The sequence below is a fragment of the Paramacrobiotus metropolitanus genome, unplaced genomic scaffold (assembly GCF_019649055.1).
Source record: "Paramacrobiotus metropolitanus isolate TYO unplaced genomic scaffold, Prichtersi_v1.0 Parri_scaffold0000383, whole genome shotgun sequence".
Lineage (NCBI taxonomy): Eukaryota > Metazoa > Tardigrada > Eutardigrada > Parachela > Macrobiotidae > Paramacrobiotus > Paramacrobiotus metropolitanus.
Window position 1 is genome coordinate 1 of NW_026570603.1, and position 18,318 is coordinate 18,318.

At 43.7% G+C, this 18,318-nt stretch overlaps 1 protein-coding gene and 1 long non-coding RNA gene across 2 annotated transcripts; one reads left to right on the plus strand and one right to left on the minus strand.

Moving 5' to 3' along the window:
• The first annotated feature begins 2,091 nt into the window (after nt 1-2,091).
• On the plus strand, nt 2,092-3,185 carry LOC129602285 (uncharacterized). The gene is made up of 2 exons (XM_055501283.1): nt 2,092-2,687; nt 2,864-3,185. The coding sequence occupies exons 1-2, from the start codon at nt 2,155-2,157 to the stop codon at nt 3,015-3,017; spliced, it is 687 nt and encodes a 228-aa protein (XP_055357258.1). The 5' UTR covers nt 2,092-2,154; the 3' UTR covers nt 3,018-3,185.
• An 844-nt stretch (nt 3,186-4,029) lies between these two features.
• LOC129602283 (uncharacterized) lies at nt 4,030-8,530 on the minus strand. Its single transcript, XR_008692377.1, has 5 exons — nt 8,232-8,530; nt 7,293-7,473; nt 5,955-6,812; nt 4,889-5,181; nt 4,030-4,521 (listed from the first exon to the last, which is right to left on the minus strand). It is a non-coding gene; the product is annotated as an uncharacterized LOC129602283 (long non-coding RNA).
• Nucleotides 8,531-18,318: the final 9,788 nt, after the last annotated feature.

The window sequence follows — 18,318 nt, forward strand, 5'->3', positions numbered from 1 at the left end:
GTGGTGCTGTGTTGGTAACCGAGGTACGCGTATCCGTTGTCACAGGGCGCGGCCACCACGTGCGGCTGCATAGGGTAGGGATTGGCGGGGCACCGGGCCGAGTCAATGTAAGGATACCAGTGAGTGTATCCGACCGCCCTACATGTGTGCACTTGTTTGTATCGAGCGCAACCAGAAGCTACGATTTAGCGTTCGTCAGTCGGACTCCATCCTCAAAGTATCTAAGTGTGACATTTTTCAAATTTCATAAATCCAGTTCGCTTTTGCAGTGTTATCGGGCGCTCGCTCGGTGCAAATGATTTGAGCAAACCACCGCTATCTATTAAGTACAAGATCTATACTACGCGCGGCGCCCCATAGTTTTGAGATCTCTATAACCATAAAACTTCTGGAAAAACAGACAACGCCATTAGATCCGGGATAGTTCAGAAGTGGCCGGCACGTGTGTTTTTTTTATGAAAATATCGAGCCGGCATCAAGCCGGCATCAAGACCAGATTGATCCAACCCATCTTAAAGGTCACCTTGAAACTTAGAAATATTTGCCTAGATACAATACAAAATACCAATTGACATAATTATCACACTAATTAAACCGAAAAACAAATAAATTATTGTACTTATTCAAACACTCGCGTTATTCAAACATCGCTACCGGTGTTGCCGAGCTCGAAACACGTTTAAAATCAACCGATATAAAATGTAAAAATATCAAATATAAAATCAATACGAAAAATCACTGGACGAGTGAGTGACCGAAACACCATAACTGCCCACTGAGCGGAATTTCTAGGTGAGTGAGTCATCGAGCGGGCTTTGCTCTTGCTCACCTAACGGGCTCTGTGCACTGGACAGTAGTTGTAGCAGGGTCACATCCTCACCTAGCGATTTTTCTCCTTACCTAGCGATATTTCTTACTGGACAGGTTGAGCTCGGTCAGTCACTCACCTAGTGATTGAGTGCGTCAAAAAATCGCTAGGTGAGTACGTGACCGAGCTAACACTACTGTCCAGTGCACGAACTCCGTTAAGTGATCTAGTGACCGAGCTACCACTACTGTCCAGTGCATAGATCCCGTTAGGTAGATGAGTGACCGAGCTACCAATACTGTCCAGTGCACAGAGCCCGTTAGGTGAACGCGTGACCGAGCTACCACTACTGTCTAGTGGACGAACTCCGTTAAGTGATCTAGTGACCGAGGTACCACTACTGTCCAGTGCACAAACTCCGTTAAGTGATCTAATGAGCGAGCTAGCACTACTGTCCAGCGCATAAACTCCGTTAAGTGATCTAGTGACCGAGTTACCAGTACTGTCCTTTGCATAGATCCCGTTAGGTAGGTGGGTGACCGAGCTACCAAAGCTATCCAGTGCACAGAGCCCGTTAGGTAAACGTATGATCGAACTGCAATATTACTGAGCAAAATAGAGCTGGGCCTGCTAAGTCCTTAATGGGTGACCTATCTAGCACCACTGTCCAGTCTTAGCGTCCTTTTAGTTTGTAATGTGATACTCTCGTGGGTGATTAGATTCGGATGGTTTTTCGCTAAGAAAATTTTACAAAAAATGATCTGTAAAGTCAAAGTAATTGCGTTCGACTGCACGAAACCAAAACATCTATTTTTTTATAAAATTTTTGTTATCGGGCTCTTCAGATTTATCCGTTCTAAGTTAACAATCCGTAAACCGGCCAAGGAGTTTAGAACCCAAGAAACGCGGAGGCGAAGCCGAGGCTGTTTCTTGTATGGTACATAATATTAATGACCGGCGTGCATGTGTGTGTATCTGGATTCGGGTGGCGGTGTTAGAGTGTGATTGACGGATACCACTTGTTTCTTAATCGCTGAACATAGGTAACCTTTGCATGCTTCGCTTCGATCGATTAACGAAAGTCATACACTTGGGCAGTAAATTACGGTGATTTGTAACCACAAGCGGGAAATAGAGTTGACTACGTACTGCGAAAACAATAAAAATTACTGCAAACTTCTTGCTATTGCTGTACACGTAAACTATTTTGCAGAGTTTGTCGGTTATGGCAGCAAGTGCTAACTAGCTCCTGGGCAACGACAGATGTTTGTGTCACCGTTGATTTTCAAGCTATAAGCAGACAACCTCCGGGCCTTCGTGAAACGGAAGGCTACCACATTGGATACATGATGGATTACAGCATAACGCACTCAACCAAAGCTCTAGTTTTAATTAATCTGGGGTGTCGCGGTTGCGTCTTTACCGACATGTACACTATCTATTCCTTATTTTCCCTAAAGAGTTTTAAACTGCTATATATTTTGATCAAAGACTTCAGTGCGTGTTCGGAACTTATTCCAACTGAGACAGGTCATCGCCTAGTGCGCCTGCCGGTACTTATGCCGGTTTGCCGGCAGTTGTTGGTGGTTAACTGCACCATAGTAAACGCTGTCTCCTGTTCCAACCACTTCGACCGCGATGAGCGTCTAATATCTAGCGATGTCTTACTTTCGAAAAAGCTCGACGTTACGGTTCCTAGGATGTCGTTTGATTGTTCAGCTAATGCCGGCGAAATCCTGCGATGCTTCATGGATATTCTAGAGAATTCTCTGCCACCAGCAGATTCCATTAAGCAACGAGTGAAGCAGCAGCATCAGCTGATGATGGAAACGGTACCTTACCCAGATGGCTGGCTCAAGTTTCGAAAACTGTTAAAGAGGTGAGTGCGACCATATAAAATGCACTGCAATGGAGCGCTAAGGTACTATGTATCATGATCAGTACATTAACGAAATTGCAGCTTCCTCGGTGCAAAAAAGCGTAAAATATGCAGCACTGCTAATCTCGTTAATGCCATAGTCGAGTACGTATACATGTAATGTAAAAATTTTGCAGGCACACGTTTACACGACCCGTGGAAAATGATAATGATGCATTTTGGGATAATTTGGATTTAAGACGTTTCGAGGATCTGCCGCTTAGCCGCTATATTCTGCACTTGATCAATTTTAATAATGATTTGCCTCTAGAAGATGTTCATCCCTTTTGAAATTATTATGGGAACTACTGTTCACGAAGATGCACTTTTTAATAGAAGCACACACCTTACCATTAACCTTATCAGTCGCCAATCTCGCCATGTGGCTATAAATGCCGTTCGAGGTGGTATCGTACAGAGGGACCGAGCCTCCGAGACACGCTTTGCTTTGTCGTTCGTACATAGGTATTGTAGCTATGGGTCTGGTGGGCAGCAAAAGTTTTAGCACGTAACGATTGCCTCCTCGCTGAAAATAAATTCGCATCAAATCTCTATTACTTCCAGGTAAAGTCTACAGTATCTGTAACATTTACCAGTTCCGCCTATACTACTGTAGAGCGGCACTGCATTTACTTATTATTAGGTATTCACGGGATATTCGTTAAATGTTATGCACCAGTGACATGCAACCGAAATATCCATCTGCAAACGGCGGCCCTTCTATTCATGATTACATGATTTACATCGTAATTGTACTCGTATAGTCTTACCAAATGCTTTAACATAATAATTGGCATTATTAATTGCTTTAACATATACATGTACTTGCTCGCACAGATTATGGTGTTGGCAGTATGTTGAAGTATTCCAGTACAAATCGTATCGATTACACCACTTTAATCATGTTTCAAGTACTTAAATCACCTGTTAATTTGATGTTCCTACTTGAAGTAGCTATAACGTACCTACGTTAGGAAAATATTCATTCCTCATTCCTGCACAAAAACCCAACAACTGTTGAAATTATTTCGAATAAGAAAACCATACAAATTAAATACCACCTTATACGTAAACCACCGTACAAATTAATTATTATAATAATTTTAAACAACCGACAGAAATCTTTAAGTGGGGTAGAATAACTAATAATGCCATTCCGCTGAGTTGAATTAATTTGATTGTGAATACAGGTTGAGGCTATCACAGCACAACTAATGTATTATGTATCTACAACTTTGTATGCAGTACATGAGCAAAATTTTGGTTCCGGCGGAATCCGGCCATCTTATACAGAACTCGTATCAATTTTGTTTCAATTTTCTCGGCAGAATTGTTTATTATCAAACCATCACGTCTCGCGCGAGAAAAAAGCAATCATCGATCCGACCAATTAGCCACCGCCGCGCAGATACTTGTACAGATATAAAACCATAAAACCCGATCCCAATAAAAAAACAACCTCCACCGCCTGCTATGACCGGACTGGCAGTCCCAGAAAAAAACAATAAATCTGTTATTTCTCCGGGATTGTATTCCATGGTTTTCACATTGGCATCCACTGCAAATTCACATCCCGTTGTGCCGATCACATCGGCGACCGCCACTCCCTCCGCCAGTTCCGCCAGACGCAGTGTTCCATTAATATAGGCCTTGTCCACGACAAAGACACACTTCTCCGTGAGGATCATATCGACGACACCTTTACCGGTCAGGGCAATGTACACTCGTTGAGGATCTTGGGATCATTCTCCTTCGATGTGTGCTCCATCACGACTATTCTAGTACTCTTTACCACCTGCACGAAAAGCTTAAAAAATAAATGGTAAAATTAAGAGCATCTTTCTCTTGCGAAATTTCGGACATTATGCCATCGGCAACCAAACCGGAAACGTAAACCGCTATCATTACCTACTCTAGCCATAACACTATGATAACAAACATTTATGTAGCCAGCCTCATTGATGTGTCTACGAGTTAATTTAAACTGTTTAATAAACAGATATTTCAAAACATGCAGTTCACACGGACATTTTTGATATAATGGTTATTATACAAATCAACGAAAGCAGTTTTTCGGATGCTGCGACAGCAAAGTTTGCTGAGCAATGAGCACCACTGATATAACGTTAAAAATTAAACCATTCCACGAAGACTTACTGTACCTTTGTTCCGGCTGCACTGGCCGACACGAGATCCATAGCGCCGCCCATCCCCTTGACCATCTTCTCCGGGAATCATCCAGTTGGCCAGATCGCCGCGCTTCGACACCTGCAGGGCGTCCAGCATCGTCAGGTGAATGTGCCCACCGCGGATCATCGCGAAGGATTCATCGCTGCTGAAGTAGCTGGCCCCGGGCAACACCGTCACCGTCTGCTTGCCGACGTTGATCACATCGGCGTCCACTTGCTCCTTGGTGGGATATTCACATTCACCACAGCCCAGTATTCCGTTTTCACTACAAAAACAGAAGAATTTTGTAAAAAAATTATTGCAAAATGTAATGCTGTCTGAATACTAGAAAATTATTATCGAAATCACGCTAACATAACGTTCCAGCACAGAATACCAGCCGCAACTCTACCTAACAGCTCACAGCTGATCGATCGCCTATTCACAAGTCTTGCATCGATACTGCACTTACTAATTACGTATTTACGAACTTCATCTGTTAAAATTAATAGTGTCCGCGCTTGCAGCTTTTGTGAATTTAGTGGCTATCGAAAGGTTTAACCACAAACCAATGTGTCGAAAACTCAGCTGCAACATTCAAAAAATTTATTCAGATATCGTTTTAAACACTCCAAACCCATTTTGCATGACGGCCGTCACAACAAGCACTTCCGGAACGCTTTGCTATCATTTCTAATTCTTTGGCAGTTTCTGTAGTGCATGCAATTTTTGCTTTCACTCGGATGTTTATGACAGTTTTCACATAATATGTAAGAGCACCTTTTTCAGCAACACGGGAACTGATGCTTGAAACAACCACGTAATACTGACTCTTTATCAAGCACACAAATGAAATACCGAATTAATAAATAAATTCGCTGAAGTAAGAGAGACGTTCCTCAAACACAACTATAAAATAATCCGTTTGATTACGGCAAAACAACTACAATATGCGGAGCAATAAAAAAATCAGAAACTTAAAAAGACAAAAAGAATTAAAACAAAGAAAACGTTGGAAAAAAACATGTACTTTCATCCCTTGCGAATTTGATTACTAACCAGCATGGGTGCCCAGATTGCCATACATCCCGTCCTTGAACTCCTTGGCCGCGCGGCGGTTGTTTAACATTTTCGACTCGCGGGTCTGGCTGGCGATGTCGATCTTCTTGTTGGGCCCGTACTTGATGGGGGCGCCGCGCCCTCGTGCATCAGGGTGCCCACGGCGGTGGGCGTGTAGAAGGCCGGGATGCCGGCACCGACACTCGGCCAGTGTGCCCTAAAATGATTCACATACTTAATAATTTTTCCTTGCCTACGTTTGCGCTGAAAAGTTAGGCAAATCATACTTAAAAGAATGATGATGGTTACAGCAGAATTTACAGCATAACACTTGGACATTACAACTAAACAGAAACTCATTACAAACAATTTTATTCCCAGAAATACCGTCGAACAGCCGTTGCATTGTTAACAGAGAAACCTGAGTAAAAAATATTCCATCAACTTGCCAAATTTTTCCGAGGGAAAATCAGTAACTACTCAGTACAAAAAAACCACAAACCAATCATACTCGTCCGGTTTGTCTGAATATTGTACACACCGCTAAAATTACTCATGAGAAATAAACGAAATCACCGCCAGATTTCTCCAACAAAAATAAAATATAGGGGCAACATAGTGTTAAAATTCTTGTTAAGCAAAGAACTGTCTTGCTTCGATTAGGAAATATTTTTGTCCCTGTGTTATAATACGTAAAACAGCTGGATGGAACAAGAACACGGCTATGGACAGGATCACAGCTTCAAGGGAAATGATAAGTGTCATGGTGAATGGACTCGTAGTCGTGGCCAGCAGCAGATTAATTAATGTCGGCGTTCCATGGCAGCGGCACAGGTTACGCCCGCCGCCAAAACTCCTCTGGAAAGAACAGTATACTGTCAACACCTGATATAAGTAACCATAAGCTTGCCATAAGCATAAAGAGACTAGAATTTACGCGCAAAAGGTTTGAATAAACTTGCTGGTACTGACACCTATAAGTTGGTTAGGGAACATCAGCTAAGACAGTAATCAATAAAATCGGAAAGAGCATTGCTACAAACTGGCAATATTTGTAGTATCAACTATTAAGTATTTAATACATAACGTATCTCGAGCAATTAATGAGGAAATGCTCCGACTGTCATTGGCACTGTTGTAAACGTTGTTTTTTAAACCGGAAATAGGCCTTGATATTGTTACCACACTGTCGAAGTAATAGAGTAATTAGAGAACTATAGCTGTAAGTTAGTACCTGCTATCTTACTCACTGTAAATTTCAAACAATAACTCTTAACAATAAGGTTTTCAATAATAATTTTCAAAACAAATTCCATAATTCAATACATGTGCATTTACCGTATAGAATTGAGTAGCGCGGCCTGATTGCCTATGAGGTGATCCGGACGAAGATAAACGTAGCGCGCTTGGCCTTCTCCGATAACATTTCGCCAGCCCTCGAAATGGTTTCGCATATCAGCGGTAAGATGGAGCGCAGTTAAAAACGCCTCCGTACCTGGAGCTTCCGGAATATCCGCGTCTGCAACACATGCCACAAGGTTACACTTTCATCCTCGACATCCTTGATTGCTATTATAATGGCGGATTATGATAATTTTTTATCGTTAACAGCCACAATTTCTCATCTACTTAGCTGATTTTTAAACACTTTTCGAAAGCTTAATTTTACCTCAATTTAGAAAAAATTATTCTATACAGATAGTTTATTAGCAACAGCCTTCCAAATAACAAAAAATGCTAGCGCTGGTACACTACTTGACAAGTTTACAGTTAAAATTGTTAAATATAAAAAAAAGCAAACAAAGTCTCTCGGGTTAAATGGTACCGGACAAATTAATCTGCCTAGTAGAGTACAGTTGTAAAGATTTTTACACATGCAGTCTACAAGATACAGTACAGTCTGATACAGACAACCACGCTGTGCATCGGCAACATAACAACCGCTGGATAATATTCACGCTCGGAAATTAATAAGTCTAATCCCAGATCAATTTTTTCGAGAAAAATTCCTGACAGCGTCAATAAGAAACAAGCTGTAAAGATTACAGGATGCTCTGCGCGGAGACCTAAAGGTTACTTTTAGACTACTCGGAGACGCTACATCAGTTAGCTAACGGGCCATGACCAAGCTAAGCCTCACAGAAATTCCTTTACATAACGAAAAATTGTGGAACACGAGAATTAAAGATAACCTACTACGTTTACTGAAAACGGAAAGGTCGACTTGTAAGAATCAAAAATTTCAATAGGCAAAATCCCAGAGCCCGACTGACTGACCTTGATCAAATTCAAATATGATCGCTCGCAGTGAAGCCCCCGCCTGATTTGCTGCCCCAGGCATGGCAGCCACGCAAACTAATTTTCCCGCTGCATCGCTCACGAATGCCATATTTGGAGCAAATAGAATGAGGAAATAAGGCTGGTGCATTAATAGACGAGTAAAAGGTTACGGTCACTGTGTTACTACGCTAATAACGAAAATTCTCGACTGCAAGAGGAAGAAGATCAGACTGCAAGTCGCACTGCCAACAAAATCCGTCGTTTATATAGCGGCAGCGCTAACTCTACGCTTGTACAGGTATTGGACGTTCTACCGAATTGCAAGACATGCGTCTACGTGGCGTACTGAGCATGCAACCAAGATTGGCATCCCGACAATAGATCCAGTCAGGGGTTGACCGCCTCGCGCGGTTATCGCCCAAGAGGAACACTTATCCATTTTCACAATCAGCGTTTCCGGCATCATGCAACCATAAGTTATTAGGGTTGCTGCGAATCACACTGTTCTGTGTTCACCGCTTTCTCATGTGTTTTCTGGCTTTTAAGACAGATATCTATCTGTAACTATCTCATTAATTAATTTTTAATTACGCTACAAACACAAGCACATGTACGAGTACATTGACACAAACAGTAGCCTCTCCATAATTACTACAGTAATACAGCGCCATAAAATTTTCGAATCTCACTGAGGATCACTTCAGCATGCCGACAAGCACCTCGGCACTGCCACTGTTCTGTGTTCCGAAAACGAAACATGAATTACACTACTACAGTACTCGAAAAATTGCAATATCCCTACGTAAACATGTCAGCCGCATGCACATTCATTCTATCGGTATACAACACAACCTCCACTCAACCACAACCTCCGAATCTGGTGCCATTCTAACGTTTATCCACAATTTCAACCGGAGGATTTATTGAGTACTGCTGTCGTGTATAAGCGTTCACGCCGATTAAGGCTCCATGAACAATCTTTACTCTTCCACGCCTGTAATGCTCAGTCGGTAGGCACTCATACTCTCAAACTGTAACAGAAGAACTATGGTGGAGATAAGACGAACGAGTCGGGAACACAGGAACTCAGGAATCCCTCAGGAACACTCTAACCACAACTTCCGGTCGTAAGTCCTGTGAGGATCGGCAAGAGCTAGGACGATTGTGTCACGAGCAAACCTGTATACTAAGCGATAATCCGGGAACAACTATGCACTTCAGTAGGAACAAGTATTGCTGTCTCTTTATCCAATTCACATCACAGTTCACAACGCTAGGAAATTGTAATTAGAAGCAGTCTCAGAAGTAAATCTCAGACTACTGATACTGATATTAGGCATCACCAGAACTTATATAGACTTCGCGTTATGACATCATATACATCGCTAGTAAAAGAGAACAGCAAATCACAGCATTGATTGATTAGATTATCCGTTGTGTTGCAGGTGGAAGGCGGACAGTCAGCATCCGTACGTACATCCGGCGTATGATCCTACTCCCATACGTCACCCCCACGAACGATGCTTGGCCGTGCCAAAATAAACAATCCATCCCGCAACATCCCAGTGCGATTGTGCACTTCCATCCATCCTGATCCCGATCCACCGCACAATCCACGCGTCCATCCGATGCCCAATGTGACTGTACGCCGCGATTCCAGAGAGTTAGTGTGTGGAACCCTTGACAAAGAGGCATCCGGAAGTCCACGGGTTTGGCAGGGCGGAGGTCCAAGGATCCAGGAAGGCGAACTATGAGTTACTGTGCCGTTTGAGTTGGGATGGTGTTTTGTATGTACAGTATACGGCATAAAGCTTTATTAATTGTGAAATTAAAATCTTAAATGTGATTGTGTGCAATTCTGTAGAACTATGCATTAAACGAACGAGACCGCGATAACCAACAACCAGTAGTATTCTTACGAATTCTCGAGTACTACAAATCACATCGTATAGCAACAAATGTCAACAACAACAAACAAGCTACAAATAAGCGTATCAAAATGGTGAGTGCAATCTACTAGCGCACTAATACAATAATGTAAACCAGTAAAAGGCAACAAAATCAAGAGTCAAGGCAATGCAACAAAGCCAGTAATAATATGAGATCAAAGAAAGCAACCAAGGTCAATGTCAAAGGTGAGTCAAGGTTACTTGCCAGCACTGGGAGCCAATGAAAAGAGACCAGTAATGCCAGAGCCAGACGCTGCAGCGGCATCCAAACGGCGAGAAACTTCCGCAGCCATCTGACGTCGACGATCAGCATCCAATCCCCGCTGCTGCTGCTGGGCCAAATAGCCAGGCACAAAATTATGCTCGGCAGAACCAACAGGACCGGAAGGCGCAGACGGCGCACGTGGGCGATCAGCTGGAGAACGGTCGCGGGCATCGCGGACAATCGGTACTTCAGGTAGCGGCACAACATTTGGTGGCAAACCGGGAAATTCAGCGTTAGCCGGGGCCTGCACAGGTGGAATGAGAGCCGGAGGAACGACAACGGCATTCAAGGCTGGTGGGCCATGTAGATTGACAGCAGGGTTGACACCATTGGGCTCACCTGCAGCCACATTTCCGTTGCCTTGGACCGGATTCGGTGCATTCGCTGCTTGGTTGCCCGGGTCGTCAACCTCCATGTCTGCGGCGGCAGCTTCCACTGGAGCAACTGGGTGAGCGTCTCCATCAGGTACTTCAATAACTTCCGGTGCGCCCAGAGGTCGGCCATTACGACGCCAATGATCGTTTCCACGACGCAAGTTATTGTCTCCAAAATTCCGATGATTTCCTCGGCCGTACGGACGAAAGTTGCCACGGTAAGCACCACGGGCTCCACCCTTCCTCGGTGATTATAACCGGCATTATACTGTTGTTGCTGGTTGGAGGATGAATGAAAATAGCGTCAACCAGCTTATCAAAGCTCGGTTAGGATCAATAGGCGGCATGCCCAACTAATGAAAACTAGTGACCTTTTAACGCTAAAAGTAAAGAGAGAAAAGCGTCAAAATCACATTCAGAAAAGCAAGGAATCTAATACACCACTGGTGCCGAAACGAAAAATCCACAATGCCGATTTCTGCACACTACGCGCAAGTGATTTTATACCCGTCTGCTGGAGCGAATTTTAAAGTGCGGAAGATTCCATACAGGTAGAAAAACAGCCAATCAGCGCTTCGCGCTATATCCTTTTAATGCAACGAAATCAAAGATCAGATCTATCCAGGTACAATGAGAGATTTAACACTGATAGCCACGGCACAGCGGCAAAAATATTAAACGACCAGTTCAATGACTCAGAGCGCGTAAAATTGAAAAATAAAAATTGGATGAAAATAAACGCAAAATGCCTTAAATTGTACAATGAAGGCTACCGATCAAAAACAAATCACAAAGTTTGGCCAGCTAATATGCAAATTAAGATCAAAAACGAAATGACAGATCATCAAATTCTGGCAAAAATGTACAGCATGAAGGATAAGAAATCATTAATGGAAAACTCACAATTCATCAGAATGCGGCTGCTGCTGAGCATAAACCGTCGGTTCCGCAATTTCAGGTGAATCCTCGCGAGCGACTGCAGCAACAGGTGGCACAGCTGGAACAACCGGCTGCATAAAAGGCAGCGGATCAACATCCATTTTGTCCAGATCGGATCCATCGTCATTCTGACAATCAACTTCCATATCAACATTCTCGTCAGCTTCGACATTAGCATTCTGCTCAGGGGATAACACGGCCGAAGGATCCTCACGATCTTCCCCATCATCCGAGACAGATACTTCGCTTGGCGCCGAAGACGAGGACGGTGAAACCTCCTTGTACTTGCGCTTTTGACCACGGGTACGAAAATAATACGGTCCAGCAGAAGTGGATGGCTGCGGTTCAGCATTTTCCACAGCACCCGCATCAACAACCGCTTGACGCGCAGCTGCATCCGCCTTCTGGCGATTGGCGATTTCTTTAAACAATCCAACAAAAACAGGATGTAAGTATAGATATTGGCGACGCAGCTCTAATGCAATTAACGAAGGTAATTTCCGAGTAGCCACACATAACGATTGATTAATAAAAAATGGATGGGAAGCGAGGATGAAAGCGATTTAAACCGGAGAAATAGGCTTTTGTAATTGCCATCTCACCCTGCTTGTCCGCGATAGCCATTCTTGGAAACACTCCGGAATGTGCTCGTTTGCGAGCCGTCTGCTTAGTTTTGAAGACCGGCCGTGGTGCGTCCGGGTTATGCGGCACATAAAGAATTCCGCCTTTACGCAAATGATCCTCATCTAAATACAGCAAAAATAGCCATAAGCCTAGGCTTAAATTGAGCGTAACAGCTGCAACACCAGTCGCGAGAAAGCTTAAAGCAACAACACAGAGAGCGAATATCAAGTAATTGAAAACAGGGCTTTCCAGAAGCAACGTGTGCGTAAGGCAACCAAGTGAACAACGAGCGACTCCATAAAAACCACAACAACGGCAAACACGGCACAATACCTCGCTTTGCTTTTACAGACGGAGTCTCGGAAGACGATGGCTCCTCTTCAGACAGGTCTGGAGTACCCAACTGTCTTTCAGCCTGCGTCTGCAATTTCTTTGGTGACGGCTGACGAATCTCAACGTCAGGACTGGCAGCAAATAATCCGCGGCGGGCCTGACGGCGAACCACAGCAGCATTGCGTCGTAAGATTGTACGTCGCCGCTGTGCATCATATCGGCGCTGCAAAGCATTGACTACTGCATCTGCCCAACTCGTTGAAGGTTGCTGAGCCTCTGCTTCACTCACCGATCCCGATGACCCAGAAGATTGCGCAGAAAACACTGGTTGCGCGGAAGTACGACGAGAGACGCGAGATCGAGTGACACGCGACGAAGAACGGGCTTCATCACTGTCCGGAGAATAACCAAAACTTAATCCCGCTGTTGCTCGATTCGGGCGCGGTGTACGAGACACAGTCTTCCTCGCAGTCGCTTTCTTCGCGGGAGGCGACATTCTCAAAACGTAAAAGTGACAAATTAATCGTGAAAAGATAGGAAAACAAAACAAGCGGATACCAGCTGTTGCAGAAAAATGGAAGGACTGGAGTGCAGAGAAAAAGCACCACAGACAATCTACACTGGCACCGACACTGGAAATGCAGAATTCATTGAGTATACCACCAGGCGGTTGACAGGCGACAGACTGAATTTTGCGAATTTTGAAGCCACTATGATCATTTGGCGTAGAACACACAGGAGACCAATCAATTCTCCGGGGATTTGTAAATTTCCACCACAAAAACCGAATTTTAATAAAACATACAAATCATGACGATTAAAGGGATATAAAAGAGAAAAGCCAGGATGAAAACACGCGGCTGGGAAATATTCAGAACACAGACCGGAAACTGTACAGTTCCCTAACACACTGTCTGTTCGAAGCGGGTGACACGCGACAGCATGCCGGTACAGCAGCACAGAAAATGTCAGCTGTTCATTCTATTTTGATAACCTGAAGAACCCTACAATATTTATCCTTTTGTGGTGACGGGATTTTCTGTTTGTCATTTACTACCCTATTCCTCTTGTTTATTTCATTTAATTTGGATTATTTCACTGGACCATCATGTCAGGACAGCCTGTAGGACCAACTGGAGAGCCTCTACCATCGCCGGAAGCAGATGCGATTGCCCACTATGAATACTGGAAGGGACGAACTCGCGAATCAGTTCAGTTTGCCATGGCAGAGTCTCTACAGCCAAATGAAACCATCCGAGACCGTCGACAATTGGCGATGCATACGGCAGCCCACGCGTGCATTCTTGAAGCTGACATTACGGGATATTATGTGGACATGTCATCTATCAAGAAATTCGTTGTGGAAATGCATGATGATTTCACGGAAGAACGAGTAGATTTCTTCCTCGGCGACGCTATCAACGCTGGTATCTTGCTCAAGAAGATGAGCCGCGATGGACGTTTCGTGCTCGAGGTGGCCGAGGAAGTGAAAAATAACCGTGATCCAGAGACGAAAGTAATCGACACAACTAGCAAGTTTCGTCGGATGATTCGCGTAATTCTTTACCACGGCCGTTATGCCATGTCACGCACAGAAATCCAACACTGGATCTGTACATTCGACGTGCATCTACAAGACGTGGACTACTGGCTGGAGCGCGGGCTGCGTCAACTGGTCAACCAAAAACATGTCGTCGTCGTCTACGGGAATCTTTTCGTGGACAGCTGCATCGACCTGTGGCTACGAAGCATTCGCGGTTGCTGTCTCTGCACCACTCTGGCCCAGACCATCAGTGAGTATTACTGTATTTTCGAAGTAGCATTCTTGATACTTACACTTTAAAACAGCACAGCAACGCCGCCAACCGGAAATCACGTTGTCTGCCGTAATTTAACCAAGGTGATTTAAATTGTAGATATCAAAATGGGCACCATGAAGGTTATCGTAAACGGCAAGGAGACCAAACAGCATGTCGCCGATTGCAGCTTTGGTTACGTGGGACAAGACGGGAATCTGGTTGTCGATGGCGTCATGGAGCGGCTGGACGCAATCGAGCCCGAGAAGAACAACACCACTAACGTAAATCTGGTAATCCGGGCAAGCAAAGACGGACGCATTGAGAGAGAACCAATTATCACGCTGACTCAGCTGAAAGCTACGGGCGGCCGTCCTAAATATGTCCCCCGATCAAAGAATACAGATACCGAAAAGAAAGGCCAGAAGACCAAAGAGAAGGCCGAAAAGCCTGACAATGAAGTGAGCACTGCAAAACCGGATGCCGTTAAGAAGCCAGACGCAATCGACAAATTACTGGAACAAGTCGAACGAGAGAAGGATATTATGGATAACTGCAAGGCGCTGGTAAACACGCTGAAGACTCGAGCGACGATGGATGCTAAACATATCGCGTATATCCGTGAGGCTCTAGAACAGCGTCTTGCTAACTTAAAAACTGCGAAGGAGAACTTGGATCTGGATTAACAGCGGTTGTAACATATCTGATAATTTGTTCTAAAATTCGGCCGACTGTTATTTCTTCTGTTTTAATCTTTTGATCTCGTTGAACTAATCTCGTCAATGTTTTAACAGGCAATTCTCATAATTCCGTACAGATTCTCATATAGTCATTAATTTTGCTGGTCGGACAGATCTTAAATCGAGTTTTTAATTTGGATTTATGCAGCATTTGAATAACCGCAATAAAATCGGTGTAACAGAATGCGCAACCGTAACGACAGTGAATTCCAGTGCAGAGTGACAAATAAACAGTTTAAAATCAATTATCACAGCTGCGCCCGTGAATCAAATGCTAAAAACAATTTTATTATTCCATCCGGGAAATAAAGTAACAGGAATCACCACAGAAAGGAAAAAAGAATGGAGAGAAACTCTTAACACTCGCAAAATCTGTATTCACGCAGGATTGAACCTTGCATCTAGGTGGACAACTAAATCCTGCTCTTGCCCATACGCTAGCATGGCTATACCACATTATGCTTTTAATTTGGCAATCACCAAAGGCGCTGTACTACAAACATCCGCGATGTAGTGAAAATTCACCGCTGCAGCAGCTGATAATTTTAAGATTTCACCACCATCATGAACACAGAATTCGCGCCGACAACGGAAATATTTCCACAAGAGTGACAGTAAAAATATAGCAACAAAAAGGTAGGATGTCAGAAAATGCAATTTTAATTTCAAGGGGTTTCGAACCCGGAACCTTCATTGCACCTGTCGTTGTGGTTCAACAGTTCAGTGCACTACGCCACTACAATCTACGAAGTTTAAACTTGAAATTCACTCGTCAGGAATGACCATAAAATTACCAATCTCGAAGCCAACATAATACTGCATATAAATTTAAAAATATAAAACCGAAAAAAGAAGGTTTTTAAATTAAACGGATTAACTTTTAGGATTTCGAACCCTAGACTTTGTAAGAAGCGGGTCGGTATGGATTCTCAGTCTAGCCACTACGCCACAAGGTACTCTACGTTAAAGCCGAGTTAGATTCAACACCGGAAGCGCCATGTCGTGTATATTTAACCCTACTGCAATAAGGCACCAAACGATTAACTCTTCATCCCACAATGGTACAAAAATATAGGGCAGGAAAAATGTAGTTTTCAACATGCAGCATGCAACCCTGAGATTAAGACTAGCCGTTTAGGAGGTAGAACATGAGGCGAATGGCCATCATTCATAGCCACTGAACTACAAAGTCATTCGAATACAGACAAACATACGGCCAAGTGCAATGTTAACCATTGAGTGTGTATACAATTTTACGCCCAGCTCTTTGAGTTTAATTCTGACATTCTGGGACTGACGAAAACAAAATATAGAATGAAAAAAGTAAGTTTCTCAAAATTGCAAACTAGTTGTAAGGGACTTGAACCCGCAACCGTTTCATTTCCCCGTTGCTGCTGTTCAACGGTGCAAAGCACTATACTACGCTGCTCTACAACAGTCATTTTTGAATACGCTCATCGGAAATGATCGAAAAATTACAGCGGTCAACCGTAATACGTATTCGATGGCACTGTGACATTATAAAACGCAAAAAAGAAGGTTTAAAGAAATGTGCATTACTTGCAAGGGTTTCGAACCCAAGGCCCTAAATTGACCGAGTCGTAGCGGAGACAAGGCGGACAACCACTACACTACGAAGTCTCACAGCAAAACACGAAAATCCGCACGGGAAAGGCTGTACAACTATGTGCCGCTCGCTGAAAACTAATAAAGAATTAACGGTATCACAACGAATGTGTAAGTACAACCAAATGCAAAAGTTTAGACACGAAAAAGAAGGTTTTAAGAAAATGCTTTTAAATTTTTGTGGATTTGAACCCAGGGCCAGCAGTAGGTAAACGGATTCGCCTGGTATTGTCCTCACAGCTTAACCGGTCGACTACAAGAGTCATCGGCAGAAATAGTGTTAATAACACTGCTTACAGTGTCAGTACTCGTATCGACGCCTCTCAACGGTGATTCACCCAATATTTCGCATATTAAGTCCCATGAATAAAAATATAATAATTGACAGAATAAGATCCAAAAAGAAGGATATTTAGAAAATCGCATTTTTATGTGGACTGGAACCTCCGACCTCCAATGACGAAGCAACGGAAGCCTCTACTATACTAGCGGGGTCGCTCTACGTAAGAGTATTATTAAGGGCAACGCCAAAGGCAACCACAAAACTACGCCACAAACATGGTAAATGTGCAAGCAGGCTGCCCACCCAGGTGACCGGCTACATGCCAAGCAACACGATGTGCTAACGGAAGTGTAGTCTCGAGCGGTTGCGTATTTCACCATTCTAGATTTATCAGCACACAGGAGCGACGGCGACTACGTAAACTTTATTAAATTCGCACACTGCATAGTGAACAACCGGGTAAGCTCGCAACAAAATAAAACGCAAAGTCAATAGTGTGCGAGTGATACACAACTATCGAGGGAAAGGGAGAACGAAACTAAGGAATAACTAAACGAATCCCGATAAACATAAAAACAGAAAACTAAAAGGTCGATCATGTGAGATCTGGCGAGCAAGTACGGATACAAAAATAAGAGAATAAAAGGCGTACAAAATCCACCCACGCGTATTATCACGCACGCTGTCCCCACACAAGGCATTCTACCATTGTTGTACGGAATCTGCCAGAGGAAAGTCCCTTCCGCGATACCACACGGCTTCAAGGAGCCTTAGGTGGAAGCTTGGTCACGGCTTCCTTGACTGCGAGTCTGCCACGCTCAAAACGTTGTTGAGCTTCTGAGCGTTCAGCCATCTTCTGCGCCACAGTCTCCGTCCATGCCGTAACACGATTCTCCAGCGCCTGCTTGGCCGCTTTCTTCTTCTCCGAAGCTGGAGGGGTCATAATAATGCGAAAACCGCGACAATGCGATAACAAAATGAAACAGAAATTTATAGCAGCAATATTAAGCGGATAAATAGAAAAGAATAACGTAACACAAACTTTATTGAAATGCACACTGGGATACATTCAGGATAAGATTTTGACAACCGCCCGTGTTGGCGACCGCATACTTCGTAACCAGCGAAGTCCATTAACACACGGCCTACGGCAGA